Source organism: Poecile atricapillus, chromosome 2 (genome assembly GCF_030490865.1).
Source record: "Poecile atricapillus isolate bPoeAtr1 chromosome 2, bPoeAtr1.hap1, whole genome shotgun sequence".
Classification (NCBI taxonomy): Eukaryota; Metazoa; Chordata; class Aves; order Passeriformes; family Paridae; genus Poecile; species Poecile atricapillus.
Genome location: NC_081250.1, coordinates 18,083,465 through 18,099,601, shown reverse-complemented (window position 1 = coordinate 18,099,601; position 16,137 = coordinate 18,083,465). Strand labels below are relative to the sequence as shown.

The window sequence follows — 16,137 nt, the reverse complement described above, 5'->3', positions numbered from 1 at the left end:
AGCTTATTGTTTCTAATTTTGTTGCAATTAATTTAATGTATTTTAAAATAAAGTATCACTTGCAACAAAAGAGTATCAATTTCTCATTTAAAAAATATTCTTATAGATAATTTCGGGTTCTTTTCCACATTTATACATCTGTACTGATTCTTTCCAGTGAACACATCATCCTCATATAGCAACTACATCATGAAGGAGCCCCAGAGACCCAGGTTTTGCAAAGCCTAAAAGCATCGTTAGAACCCAAATCTAATAGTCTACATGGCTGCAAGATGTATCATGTCTGTTTTTTCTCCTACCATCTTTCCTGCCTACTTGGTTTTGGAACCCCTTGGGACAGAAACTCTGTGTTTTGTATTCTATAGAGCTAAAAGCGTAAGACAAGTCTTCTAACATAGCTTTTAAGTGCTCTTGCAATTAATATCCTGATGATTTAATAGTGATAGAATATTTTAATAGTGCATGTACAGACTGTTGGTATCAATGTGTGATTCATTCATTACACTGACTACTCAGCCTGGGCACCAATCAAGCAGTGTGTCTGTTTTCATCTTCTCCATAGTTTAACCTTTGTATCTTAGCAGTTTCCAGACTGCCTCCTGAATCTGGAGAGTTTGGTGTCAGATCCCACTTACTCTCACGAAAAATTTGTTACTTTTACTAACTCTCATTTTTAATGAAGTCATCTAATGTGATATGAGGAATGAATTTTCCATTGATTGCAGAATTTGACAGGACAGATATTCATCATTAACTATCCAACTGTGTATAAATCATGATGCCTTCCTCAAGGTGGAATCCATAAAATTCTCTTTTAAACCCGCTCTTCTAACACACCAGTGAAATAATTGCAGACACACAACCCAGTGAAATCATGGGAAATTTAAGTAGAATGTTTTCTGTGGGGATTTTTCTGTCTGTGTTCCATTTCAGGCAGCTGCCTGAATAGCGTGTGTTGAATAGGGACTGGGGGAGAAGGCAGCTGCAGCATCCCTCAGCAGCTTGGCAGCCTGGCTGGAGTTCCTCTTGTGCTCATTGGGGTGGGGGTCAGGCTGGATGAGGGGACATCAGTAATGCTGGATGTCTCCTTTGGAACAAACACAGCACCTTTGTGTGGTGGTGAGCAAGCTGGCTGAGACAGCACTGCTCTCTTTAATGAGGGATGGCCATGGGCACACACAGCACAAGGACTCACACACACACTGCCTTAAGCCCCACACTTTGTTATTACCAGCTTCAAGATACCCTGTCTGACAGACTTGGTGATGGCTCCCTGTGCCCATGCCTATGCTATCGCAACCTCAACTCTAAATTTTTAGAAATGAGGCCTTGGAGGTTGCCTTGCTTATGCTGGGCAGAGGAATATATTCACTGCTTCTGCAGAGGAGGGGATGCAGGTTTTAGTTCCCTGTCTGAAGCAATGGCTCGTGATTTTCATGTCAGCTCTGCAACATCTTGTCCAGAGTGAGAGACCTCAATAACATTTGTGTTTGTGGCTGACACACTAAGGGGAACAAAGGTCTTTGCATAGAGTGACCCTGCACAGGAGATATGAAGGGGTGTGTGTGTGTATTGGGAGACTTAGAAATCACAGCTTGGTCCTGTGTGTGTGCACAGTCCCTCAGAAGAAATGCTTTTTGCAGAGCTTACACTGACAGCAAGTTCTGATCCATTTCTGTTTCTGAGCCATGTGTTCTAATGGATAAATACAGCTCACCCCCAAAATACTGGCTTCAGTATAAGAAAGCACATGTAGAAGATAAGTACCTTCAATGAATTCAGCTACTTTACTATGTTGGGATCATTACCTATGGTTTTTTGTCATACATCTTCTCATGCCTTTATTACTATTTCAAACAAATGCTAGATCTGGGGACTATAATATGTAACTCACCTCATCTGTCACCTGTAAACATGAACATCAGCTTCTGTAATTACTTCCTCAGTAATTACACTGCTATTGATGACTTTTTCTGAGGACTTTGTGCCTATACTACACCTCTCCAGAATCTTTGCTTTTGCACCTTGGTTTAGGTTTATGACAAATATGAATGACCTGAGTTAAGATTATCTGTATTTAAAAGACCATATTTAAAATACCAGTTACTGAATTAAAAAAATTAATAAAGCAGACATAGAAAAAGTATTGCAGTCTTAAAGGTCATTCACTTCTTGCTTCTATACATTTCATTGTGCTACATTTTTGCAATAAATACAGGAGGAATTATAGATGTAATTGATCCTGGTATGCATTTGGAACAGGTTTGTTGCAGACAAGATGGGTGGCTCTGTTGGAAGAGAGCAACTACATAACTTCTTCTGGGAACTCGACATGAGTAAAATAGAATTCGAACTGAAAAGCAACGTTGTGCCTATCGGGAAAATCAAAAGAGGGACGTTCTATCACAGAGCCTTACTTTTCAAGGTACATTATAATTTATTTTGCAACATAACATATTGTTCTTAAATGGATAATAAAAAGTATATTTTCATGAGTATAATACAGTATTTATATTCCATGTAAAATTTTTTGTATACAGTTTCATAATTTTTCAACAGCAAAGTTGATTTCCCAGTGAATGAAAGCCAGCATCGCTTCCTTCTGTAAACATTCTTGTTGTTATTAAATTGTCTTAAGTGATATCAGCAGAATATTTGATAAATGGCAAAAAGCCAAACTATTTGATTTGGAGTCAAAACATTTTACATTTTCTGTAAACTGTAAAATATTGAATTATGCAGCTTCCTTCTTTTTCCATGCTACAAATGTAAACTTGTTGGGACAATTTTTATTTGGTGTCTTTCCAGTATTCTGTCATTGTATATAACAGCTTCTATGTTCAAACTTCTTAGAAAGAAACTGGGTTTCTTTCTGTTCTAAAAGAAACTCGGAAGTTTTATTTCTTCTTTCTACATATGAAGATGTATGGTGCATCCTGTCCTATCCTTTTTCCTTGGCTGGATTTTTTATCTTTCTTGAATGGAAAGAAATGGAGAAACAAGGGCCTAGCACATTAAGCAGGAAGGACCTAGGAAAGAGTACACAGTAGAAAGAGTACGACCCAAAATTTATGGTATCCATAGGGAGAGAAAGTTTCCAACTTATTTTATGACATTCTGAGGGCGTGAATTAATTATGCTCCACTGTCCTAAGAAACTTTCGTAGGGACAGGTCATCTCTCTTAAAGTCACTCTAAGCAATGGATATCCATGTCCATTTTTAACAAGTTAAAAATCTTCCAGGATTTTATTCCTTCACAGCAGATGTGTGTTGAAAAAGCAGTTTGGTAGCTGGAAACCATTATAGGTCTGTCTGTGATAGTGCAGCCCAGAGGAGAGGCAGGTGTTTCATCTAGCAGACACTTGCCTTGCATTTCATTGCTTCCCACATTTCCAGGGCTGAAAAGCAAGGAGTGTGCTTTGGAGTGAAGCAACAGTTCTAAACTTACACTGATAAAAATGTTCCATTTTTACACTTAATATTTCATACTAGTTACATGTGTGCAGTGTGCCGACACCTTGTTGCTTGAATAGACTTCAAAATATTATTCAGAAGTTAAGTCTTCCAAGTAGGAAAAAACCCATTTCTGGGTACTGTGGGTGTTGCACTTAATTTGAGATCTGAAGGACTGGCTGATAAACAAATGTATCAGTGTTTGAAAAGAGTTTAAATGAATGTTTTTCATGTTGTGAATAGAATATGCAAGAAATAATGTTTTAAAGCCTATACTTTCTATGCAAAACCAACAACAAATGTTTGAACTTTGGAACACTTGAGAAGTTTATGAAATCTGCTTCAAGAAAGCTCTAGGCCTTGTAGTTTTTTTTTTTTGTTTTTAAGCATCACTGGGCCTTGCTGTATATCACAGAAGCTGCATGAATGAACTGTGATTAACTTTTTTCTTTCTTTTTTAGGTGATAGCAGACAGAATTGGCATTGGCTGTAGTTTAGTTCGTGGCAAGTATAACAGAGCTTGGAATGAAGTTAAATTGGTTGAACACTCTCCTAAAGGGCTTCTGCTTCCTCCTCAAGAGTATATTGTAGATCTAATGTTTGAACCAGGCTGTTTGCTAAAACAAGGAAGTGCAAAGGCTGATCAATACAAACGCATTTAATCATCTTGATGACTTTCACCAAAATAAATATTTTCAATATATTTTCAGTGCTGTATTTATGAAACATGAGGGGGTTCATATCCAACTATCAAAAAGAAGTGTATCTGGTATGTTGTCTTAAAAGTTTAATTAAATGTGGTTTTGGTATCTAGCTTCTGTGCTTAGAAACTTTGTTAACTTTTTTGTACTATTTTAAGACTAAATTGCAAAACTACAGATTAAAATTTGGTAATCAATAATATCTGGTGTGTGCTAACATTACAAAGCTTATTAAATAGGTTAAATTCCAATACAACATCTTCTTATTATTTTTTTGTAATTTTCCTTCAAATTCCATGCACATTTATAGGAATTTGATGTCCATAAAGCAAGAAAATGTGACATCTGATGAAATGACACCTAAAAGCAACTGGACAATTTTTGTGTGAAATAACCCCAGAACTGAGAACTAGAACTACAAGAACAGTATACTTTCAGCCTCTGTAGAAAAGAAATCCTATTTATATTTCTTAGAACTTGGCAAAGTTAATATTTACATATATTAGGATATTCTGGATTAAAGTAAATACTGTTTGTCCAGGCACAGGAAAGATGGATGATTGACAAGTTAGTGCTTGTGATCTGTTTAAGTTCTTTATTTTTGACTTGAAGATAAAATAGACTCCGAGAAGGCAGTGGATTTAGACAGGGAATTTGTATTTCTTGCAGCCTTGGTTAACGTGGTGTTGCTGAAGAGTGGCAGTGCTTTTAAGAGAGGTAAAATACTCGCTAGAACACTCTGGTAAACACTTCCTGGTGAAGCTGTCAGGAATGTACTGGAGTATTTCAAAGAGCACCACTATCAATTGAGTTTACTGTGGAAAACTGAGAGAATGTACTGTGCAGCAGTTAGGCCAGTGCAGGCAACGTTGTACAGAACTGAATTTCAGAAGACCAGAACACCTACAACATGGCATTTACTTCCTGCCTACCAAAAATGTGATTAAAAAATTTGAGGTCTGTGTTCTTTTAGTTTTAATGTTTGTATAAGCACAGTCACTTGCCTTGACTGCTTTGGGTTGAGGAAGAGGTTTGTATCTGTTGTATTCATTACTGCTCATGAGCATGATCCCACCACTCCCTCTCTTTCCTCCTCTGACATGCAGCATGATTTCCTGGTAGCCCTTAGGGGAACATTTTATCTTCATGTTGTAAATTCACTTATATGGCTTCATGTTCATTTTTTTTTTTGCCTTATGTTCAACAGTCCTCTAGACATCAGAATGAAAAAGAAATCTGGAAACAAAATGCAGGATGTGCTGGCAGAACTGAGAGAAGGGTGAGGATGTGTTTCTTATCATTGCTATGTAGCAGGTAGGAGACTGATGGAAAGTCATATACTCTCACTGACAGGTATGATTTGGTATAGAAACCCACAACTTTGAAAGTCCAGTAAATTGAAGTAAAATAGGAATTAATTTCCTGCTAGCTATCATTTTGTATAGTTTTATTACATTGGAATTTCATTATTTTGTATTGGAACCATAATGTTAAGGTATGACTTACTGTGCTTGAGGAGGTCTTGAAAAGAAAGCAATTTCTGTTGTCTCTATATGAATCTATAAATCTATATAAAAAAAAATAGACAAAATGCAGTTTTTCAAAATAAAAACTGGGAAATTTTTAGACATAAAAGTTTACTTTACATAGACCTATCCAAAATTATCTGAACAAATAAAACCAAATACTATACCCTGCATTGTAAAATTCAGAATTTTCTGATCCAGAAATGTAGGATCCAAAAATGTTTTATGTCTTTCACCGTTTTGAACTTTTTACTCTCTTGAGTTCTGTCACTTCAAAATTGTAATGCACTTTGATGTCAGAATTAAGATCTAGGTAGAATATAAACAGTTCAATCTAAAATTGTTACTTTGAAAACTACACTTTATTTGTCAACTAAGTCAAGAGATGCCACACTTTTTTATTTGATGTTAATTGGGGACCTGTAGTTGTGTCCATGGCCAGGTGAAGAATTCCCACACCCTTGATAAGAGCCACTTGGCTCACGCTCATTCCAGAACTGAATCAGAAAACAAAATGTTTAAACATTTCTACAGGGCTCAGCTGGGTGAATATTCCCAGGACGTGCCCAGCACACACCATTTGGCTTGGGCTGTGCCTGTGGGAATTGATTGCCTACCATCATTTAAGGAGCAGATGGGGAAGGGCTCATATTTCCTTTTACATAATAGTTCACTGGGCAGATCAGTCACACAGAAGGAGTCAGGCTTGATGCCTTCCTAGGCACGAACAAAACAGTCTGCAGCCACCTCATTTCAGGATCTGTTCTGGCCACTAAGCAATCTGCATCCCTTTTTGAAGATCTGCTGTCATGTAGAAAAGAATGCAGGATTAATAGACTACAGAAACAGAAAAGTCGAGCAACCTCTTCAGGTTAATATTTGGGAGTAGCAATCAGGCTTTTCCTTTGGGAAAAAGTAGTGTGGGTCTCCAGTACCTACTTCCAGAAACGTTCTTATATTTTAATGCCTAGACATGTAGATTTCTATTGTAAAATGTAGAAACTGTGCCCTACCTAGGACAAGATCCTCATAATTAGGTGCTCTCCTGCAAGGTGAAAAGCTTAAACAAAGGTAAGAGCTGAGACAAGGTTCATTCCTCCACAGCTGTAACCACCAGGCAGTGACACAAAAATGGGCCTCGTGGCCAGCAGCTCTGCAGAATGAAAACCAAATGAGAAGTGCTCAGCCTCTTGAAAGAGAGGGTATGTAGATAGTTATCCCAGGACAGTGATGGGGGCTGAAGATCCTGATTTGAATGAGGCACCTCCAAGTCATCCTCACTGTGGTGTCTGTGCTTCTGAGAGAGGCTGGCGTGAAGACTCTTTCCTCCTGTTCATGGAAACTGCCCAACTTAGACTCTGCAGAAATGATGAAGTGCCCTGCTCTGCTTCCTTCATGGTCTCTTCCAAGGCATCTGCAAGTGAGACACCACACATGCACACCCTGCTGCCCCCACTACTCATTGAAAAGAATTTTGGTTTTGATTTGGCATTGAAAAGCACAATGATTAATACATAGCATATATTACTACATATAATATTAACAATATTATATATAACAATATATAATATAACATCTGTGTATTGAGAAATACAAATCTGAACTGTGTTGATAAAAGGTCAGGTATGATTCCTACCTGTCTGATGAATGTGAGTCAGTAAAGCAGCAGATCAAACTGATGGTGGTATCAATAGGATTTCAAGTTCCAGTGGAGGTTTTGGTATGAGAGAGTCTAACGCTTTGGCCTTGCAAACCTCTGCTTTTGCCTGTTCTGTGTATCTGGGACCATTATGACTAAGGGAATAATTCCAGGCTCTGCAGGTGAGTTTTTGGCTGACACCTGTTTCTGAGGGGTGCTTCTGGTAAACACCTTGCTGCAGAAGTGGACTCTTTTCCCCCAGCAGGTGCAGAGGCAGTACAGATTGCAGGCAGCAGTAGTACCAGCTCTTCCATGTTTCTCTTCTATTGCCCTTGATCCCTGAGCATAGGAGCACTGTTATAACAAGAACTTATACTTGTTTTATCTTTATGCTAGCAGGGAACAACTACAGTGCAATTTATAGATTTGGGACATTCCAAATAGTTCCTTCTAAACGAGAGCATTGGCAGGACATCACTCCCTCAAACCATGCACTCATATGCACATGAAATTGAAATGAACTTTTCCTTCAGGAAATCTCTATTGCTGGTTAACTCTGGATCCTGAGAAGAATCCAGAGCTCTCGGAACAAATTACTATTTATGTTCAGATCCAAGTGGAACTTTTTTCTGTTACTTTTCTCACTAAACTTGTCTCCAGGGAAAAACAAGTCTTTTATTAGTAAACATGGGCTTTGAATGGTGACATATTATTTCATCTACAGCTTCTTTGCATGGATCTGCACCTCTTCTACTACATGATTCATTTCTCTGTAAATCCAGCTCATTATCGACACAGAGTGTCAGAATGGAAACTGCAGAGGCAGTAGACGTTTACTGGCCAGCATGTCAACTTAGCTGATAGAAAAGTACACTAAAACATTTATCATATTCTTAGCCCCCTTGCTGGTTTATGCAAGGGTCTTCCAACAACTCTTTGGGACTACCTATTTTCCTTCAGAAGACTGAAAAAGAAGAAGAAGAAGAAAAAAATTCCCCGTGTAATTAAAAGCCCAAACATATTGTAACAAAGTAGAAAAAAGCGGAAGAATGGACAGACAGGCTCAAGCCAGTCTATGCAAGAAATTAACTCTGACAATGGTCAGTATAGAAAAGGTAAAGAGCATGGCTCAAATACATTTTTACATTTCCAGAGTACTCTGCTGGGTTCAGCACTTCACAGCTGAGGGGACTTCTGTGTGTCTAGGGATTTAATGACACATTTACACAGAGATGAAAACACATAGCACAGATATGCCTGTACAACCACCCACTGGCACATCCAATACACAAACCCTCTAACTCTACAGCTATGTCACTGTACCTCCTCTGCATCCAGGCATCTGTAGCTCTTCCCAAGTGGCACAGAGGGTAACAACCAAAGGACTGTGCTCTAGCACTGGCTGTGGCCTTTGCAATATAACTGTGTCTATGGGACATGATGTTTCAGTTCACCAGAGCTGCTACCACAGCAGATCTTTGTAGATGAATTAACAGATTTTTAGCCCTCTTAATAAGCTTATTATTTTTCCCTTATACAAACACCATCTCTGACACTGAAAGATATCAGAAATAGTGGAGTAACTTTTTCTGGCCCTCCTTGTCCACTGTCACCCAGGCAGAATTTAAAATTCATGTACAGGTAGAGTATGCACAGGAATGAGCAAAACACAGTGGGGGAGAGAGATACACATATACACACACATAAATGCCTTTGACCTATAAAAATATTATTTGTAGGACATGGAAGAAATTGGAGTATTGGAGACACAAGGAGCTAGTAAAAGCTTTTCTTTCATGAAGAGTGAACTTACTTGCATGGTAATGAACTAGCTAGTTCTTCCAGCTCATTGATATTTCACTGATATGCTAAGATGCTATCTATGGAAACCTTGTACAAAACATAATTGAAGCCAGTTCCTACTTGAAGTTGGATAGATGTTGGGGGAAATAACAGCAAGATGAGAAGAACAATCATACCAAAGTAAGCAGCAGATCCTGTTTCTCATGCAGCCCTTTGCCCAGGCTATACCCACCTACTCAAATGCAGTCCACATCCAGCTCTCCTTATACTGATCCTACCCTGCAAGTGAGCACAGCAGACCAAACGCTTGGGGTCCACAGGATCTCTTGGTTTATTTTAGAATAGGAGACAAAAAAAGCTCTTCAGCAAGAGCTGTTCACTGCTGGTTTTCACTCTCCCACCCACCCTGCATGAAAGTAACAAAACCTTCCCTGGGCTCCATGGTGTGTAGTATCTTTCCTTTTTGTGGTGCCAGTGTTGTGCAAGTTTGCTGTAAAACACGGTGCCAAATCCTTGTGAAGCAGAAACTGCTCCAAAGTCACTTCGTTCTTTTGTTGGAGGAGAGGTTGAGCTAACCACCCAACCAGAGACCTCAGTGCCTGCTGCTCCCACAGCTTACAGTCTTGCTGTTCCCCATTTCTTTGTTGCTTTCTCTTGCTGTTTCCAGGAGACACCCCTAGATTGTCTTACTGTGTCTGATACTCATCTCTTGTGTTTTCTCATCTACATCCTGTTGTGATTTAACATCAGCCATCAGCCCCACACAGCCTCTCATGCACTCCTCCCCCCATAAGTGGGGTGAGACAATCAGAAAATTCAGTTTAATAGGTAAAACAAAAGCTGCACATGCAAGGAACGCAATGCTAGGAATTCATTCACCACTTCCCATGGCCAGGCAGGTATTCAGCCATTCCCAGGAGAACAGGGCTCTATCACGTGTTAACAGTGACTCGGTAAGACAAACAGAACGACAGAATCACAGAAACAATTGGGCTGGAAAACACCTCTGAGATCACTGGTTCACTTTGACCCGACACTGCCAAGTCAGTTAGACCATGGTTCTAAGTACCATGTCCGGTCTTTTCTAAATACCTACAGGGAATGGACTTCCACCAACACCATAAAGGACAATAATTCTGAATAATGTCCTCCCCCTTCCTTCTTCCCCAAGTTTTATATATGGAGCACGATGCTATATGTTCTGGAATATCCCTCTGGTCACTTGGGGTCAGTGTCCTGACCTCTCACAGGTTCTTGTGCAACCCCAGCCCACTCACAGGTGGAGTAAGGAGCAGAAAAAGCCTTAGTGCTGTGTAAGAGCTCCTCAGCAGTAACAAACACATCCCCATGTTATCAACAATGTTTCCAGCACAAAATCAAAACACAGCCCCATACCAGCTACTGTGAAGTAAATTAACTATCTCATTCAAAATCAGCACACCTTTTTCTATAGATCAGCAGTGCTTCCTAGTTATAAGAAGGATTTGAACAAAAACCCCCACACCATAGCATGTTTTTAATTCCTTTTTAGTATGATCTTCTCTGAATAAGGTGCTTTTAGTGACACAGTCTGAAAGAAGATTCCTTAAAGGCCAGATGTCAAAAAGATATTAAAGAGTCAAAAGGCTTTTCAAAATGTCAAGTCATTAGTTTTAATTGGCATTAGGGAACATATTATGAAAGACTGGAGGTCTGCTCAGTGTCCTAAGATATAACAGATGTTGGTAATGATATCTAATTTCCAAAGTTGGAGAATTCTCTGACAAATGGGCACTCATAAGACACAGTTTATCTGTGGTAGATCATACAGGAGAGTCACGTGCTGTGAGTGCCAGTTTCTTTTCATTACACTATGTTTTCTGCAGACTTCTAATATAAGTGAATCTAATCCTAGATCCACCTGCTATTAATGGGTACTGCATTACTAAAGAGAGAACTAGGTGACTAAATGCTGGCTCCTAGGTATAAATATGTGCAAAAAAGTCAGGGACTGTAAGCCCAAGTATTGGGCTATTCAGGTACTAAATTTCTTCAGGAACTCCCAATGACAAGACAATATCAGGGGCTTGGACTTTGCAGCACTGGGCCAAATTTAATGTTGGGTCTAAGTAGCTCGCTGTAGTTTCCACAACCCAAGAGTTGTATGGCGTGTGATACACGTCTAAAACACAAATAACATGAAATGCAGGATGGGCTCAGGATGTGTTCCGTGTGCCGAGGATCACACTGGTCCAATGCTCAGGGTGCCTTCTTCAGAGCAAAACCTCTGGTCGGAAATCTGGAGTTATTTACACAGACATTAGTCTAGCATTTGTTACTGTGGGATAGAGGAGGGATGGGAGTCACAATCAGAGACTGGTTTGAGTTGGGAAGGGTCCTAAAGATCATCTCATTCCAATCCCCACGGTGGGCAAGGACACCTTCCAGTAGACCAAGTTGTCCCAAGCCCCATCCAGCCTGACCCTGAACACTTCCAGGCATGGGACATCCACAGCTTCTCAGGGGAACCTGTTCCAGTGCCCCTGAGACTGGGACTGCTACTGATTCAGTGTATTGTTGCCACTTGCTGTGTATTTGTTGACCACAGAAATTCAGTAGTAAAGAGTAGCACAGTTTTCATACTGAAACACTGCTGAACCTGAGGTATGGTGGGAAGGTATCTTTGCTTGGCACTCAGAAATTAAAGCAATTCACTAACAAATGGGCTAGCAATACCTGCCTACCAGTATTTTTTCTTGCCAGATGAATGGCAGTACGGTGTAGAAATAAGAGGTCCATGTGAAACCTAGAGCCTGCTCTGATCCTTTCTACCCTCATCCTGCATAGTAAATATGGACAAAAACATTTACCACAGCTGCACTGACTCAGTACACTCTGCCTTTTAAAAAGCTCCTCACCTAAGATTCCCACATAATTAGGTTATCCCTGTAAATCTGGAGAAGTTTTTGCTCAGCTCAGAGTTGCTCAGATAGATCCTGTTCCAATGGGAGCAGGGTGTGCTGGGCCAGACTGCCACCAGGCACTTCATTTCTATGAAATGGAAAACGAGCTCATGCCTTGAGAACAGAATGCTAGTTTTTCTAACAAAAGTAAATCTTTGGTGGCTCACCTAAGAGAGAAGGAAAGACGATTCATAACTTCACTTACATGAATCGCAGATTTAAAAACACATCTAAGATGAATGAGTGGGAATAAAACTTGTTCTAGTGAGCCCTATTCCTCAGTAATTCCCATTTGCTAGGAAAAAGGCAAGCTCTCTTATCAGCTGAGTCACTCTATGGAAGAGAGCCATTTTCCCAGAGTGTGAATTATGCCCTACTCAAATAATTTATATTTTACCTTTTTACAATGCAATAATGAATTAGCTTTTTCTGTATTTGTAATGAGAGAATAGAACAGATGGTCAGGGCTTAGTTCAGGGTGATAAATCCATTAAGATAACCTACAGAAAGTTGCTGCTATGGCAGTTGCATATAGTGTTCATTCAATTTTCTGTTCAGGCTTTGGGTACTGTGTGGAAGAACCATCAAAGTTCTTCACTACCTTGGGATAAAAGGGATAAGAAATCACACACAAATTTGTGGAATGTATTGTTACTGTCTGTATCACTCAAGGAACTTGAATGGTATGTTATGGGGGATTCATAGGGCAACGCAGGGAAATAATCTGGATTTGTTACTTCCCAATAGGTGCCCCTGAAGATACACATACTCCATATCAGACTGCATGTCTACTTTTAGTTGAACCAATGGCTCAGTTGCAGAGTTGAGTTTTCTATCAAGAAGTGATTGCAAACTATCCATTTAACTTAGAATTCATGCCTTCACTTGTTATGCAAGAAAATTCTCAAAGCATTTAGAATTCTAGAATAATTTATACTGGACAGGACCTATGGAGGGCATTTGGTCTAATCCAGCTCAAAGCATTTGTCACAGTGGACCAAACCTGTAGGTCACTTCTAACTGGAGCTATTCTATTCAGTCCTATTCTGTTCAAATTCCACCCTTAGAATCCAAGAGAAGGCTCCCACTTAAGCTAGTCCACAAATAAGACCTATTTCCAAAAACAAAGGTTAGAATAATCAAGTGTCCTATAGCTTATGATTAGCAAAAAGAGAATTAAACCATAAAGCAAACACAGCGAGAAGTAGTGTGTTTGTTATTTCTAATGATGTCTGACATGAATCACATCAGGCTGCTCCATAAATGAATCTAAATGGAATCCATAGATCAGCTTCAGGGAGATCTGCATTCAGTCTGTGTGTATCTCTGGAAACCAGCAGTACCCTTTTCAAAGGTCCTTTGACAGTTCTGCTTCTAATAAATTTTGCCAAAATCCCTTTCTGTCACTGGAATTCAGCATCAGAGCACTACCACATATCTTCAGATAATGCTTCCATTCCATTTCCACTTTCCAGTGGAAATGCTCCATATAACAAGGGCTCATTGTTTCATCATACCTGAGTGTCTAGAGACTGGCTGTGGAGCTATTTCAAGTCTATTAAAGAAGAGAGAAGACTCTGCTGAGGAAGGATGTGAGGTTCCTGCAGTGTCTCCTACAAAAGTATTGAGGGTTTCCATGGAAAAAACAGAGCCCCCCATGGATACAACCCACCACTGAAGCCTTTATGCCAAACCCCTGTTCTTCACTCCCCAGGCACCTGAGAACACAGCACCCCTAGGTACAAGAGGTCCAAGACAAATTGTTGCATGGTGAGCTCCCACGTTTCAGTGGAACCTCCCCATAGGAGGGGACATACCATAGGGCTGACAAATTGAGTAGAGGAAAACCAATTACATGAAAATGCTTACAAACTAAAACCAACACCATTTCAGTGTTCTCTTCCATACATGATAATGTCAAGGGGCTTTATTAATAGAAGCTGTGTAAGCAGAGGTTTGAATTTGAACAGGATTTTTTCACTTCTGCACCTCGTTGCTTCCTGGCTGACTGCTCAGTGTAGGCATTACGTGATGCTCTGCTAGTCCCCACAGCCAACAGTCAAGACAGAGCCTGAGCTGGAGCCCAAAGAAATACCAGCAGGATAGTCTGGACTGTGACTGCTTCCCTCTTCCCTCCTGCTCTCGCCTACACATGTGATGCTGCTGCTGCCTCGGCACAGAGCCACACTATGGGAGGAGCTGAGGAGCCTCTCCCCATCTACTCGTGTCTAAGGGGACACTGTGCCTTGGATGAGTGACCCTTCCCTGGATGCAGCTTGTGTACATGCTGGACACAGGTGACGTTTTTAACAATAAATCTGCTGAATTACAACTCAGGGAGAATTTATGTGAAAATTTACATAATGTAGGTAGGGGAGATTTTTAAATGCTTCCCCTTGTGCATAAGGGAGGAAAAAAAAATAGGAGGAAAATTAAGTAACAGCTTAATTGGCTTTCAAAACAGTCTATGGGGATAAAGGCAGGCCGGATGTCTGCCTAGCTACACGGCTTGGTGTGTGCTGTAACCATGGGAGGCAACATTACAGGCATGACAGGACAATGATTTGGTTTTTCAGCACTGAAGATCTGAAAAATGAATTACCTCCAGCTGGGGGGGTTGTTTTCCACTTGGGGAAGACCTGTCATGCTGGTTTGGATGACTGCAGGTCAGGCTTCTGTTGCAGGGGAAAATGGAGGATTTTCTGCTGCTCTGCCATGCAGCACCTGAAATGTGGATCACAGCTGTTGGGATGAATGGGATCTGCCTCTTCCACCACTCCCCTCATTTAAATCAAGGAGTGGCTTGTAGTGAGTTGGGTAACTGAGAGGATGATAAGGCTTGGGCTGATGAGCCTGATGCCTTGTGCTCCTCTACTCCCACTACCCCCCAGGCACCTGCTTCCCTTCTTCAGAACCTGAGGAAAGTGGTGCAGCAGCAGACCTGTATTGGTTGAGTTCCCACTGCCTTAAGACTGCTGTATTTTGGGATGGTACCAGTAACAGACACCTGCAAGAAAGATACTGACAGTTCATTTTTATTTAATTTTGTCTTTTAAAAAAGCACCAGTTAAATCAATGTCAATCACATGAAAACCTGCAAGTTTCAGGACTAACCACTTTCTCTCACCCTCCTTCATTTCTCAGAAAATTCAGGGAGAACTCTATTGATTACCTGTCCTCCTCAGGAGCAAACACCATCTGAACAAGGTTAAGACCAGGAATGTAGGAGAAATGCCTCTTTTCTACAGCTGAACTGGTGACAGAAGCCAGGAGTGACACCATCACCTGCTATCACTTTCTAGTCCTAAGCCACTTGCCAGAACTGGGGAAGTGTCAGATTGGGTCTCTCCTCACCAAAGGCTCCCTAACATGTTCCAACTCCCTCCTAAACCATGACTGATATAAGATGCCATAGGGGTAAGCTAGAAAGTGTTAGGAAACATCACAGGATCATCAGTTCCCGAAATGGCTGAACATGGAAAAATGTTGAACCTCTGCCTATAGCATGGATGCTGCCTTCTGCCAGCACCAAAGTGGAGTGGCAAAGCCCTCTCCTCCCTGCCAGCAGTACTGCTCTCCTAATGAGTCACAGTCCTGAGGACTCACAGGCATCACACCCCAGGATTTTTATCCAGGTAGTCTGGCTTCACTCCACTGAGTCTTATTACACAGGACAAAGCCATAAATCAGCTGTGTGCCTTGCTCCCCCTGCCACTGCAGACAGTGTTTGAACCACACAGGAGCCTTGCTGATATCTATCCTTTGGTGCAATACTCTGTGGATCCGAGCAGAGGCAGTGATTACAGCCATGGTACTGATCAGATGCTGTGTTGGATGTCCTCAGCTACCATGGAACTCACTGTCTTAGGCATAAGGATGGTTCAATACAAATGTATATATACAGGGCTGATCACACAAGACTATTTTTTGGTTTAATTTTAGAACTGGGCTAGAAGAATTAGATTAAAAGAAAGTAAATTTGAATTAAACATCATTATTAGCTTTGTTATCCAATGTAATCAAAAAACTTCCTTCCACATCCTTCTGAAATGATGAGCTAATTCCAAATCAG

General features: G+C 40.5%; 1 protein-coding gene across 1 annotated transcript in view; it reads left to right on the top strand.

Moving 5' to 3' along the window:
* The window catches only part of ARMC3 (armadillo repeat containing 3), a 51,481-nt gene extending 47,365 nt beyond the window's left edge, over positions 1–4,116 (top strand). The window contains exons 17-18 of the mRNA XM_058831048.1: positions 2,263–2,425; positions 3,916–4,116. Coding sequence (XP_058687031.1) covers positions 2,263–2,425; positions 3,916–4,116 — 364 coding nt within the window. The remainder of the gene's footprint in view (positions 1–2,262; positions 2,426–3,915) is intronic.
* The last annotated feature ends 12,021 nt before the right edge of the window (positions 4,117–16,137 follow it).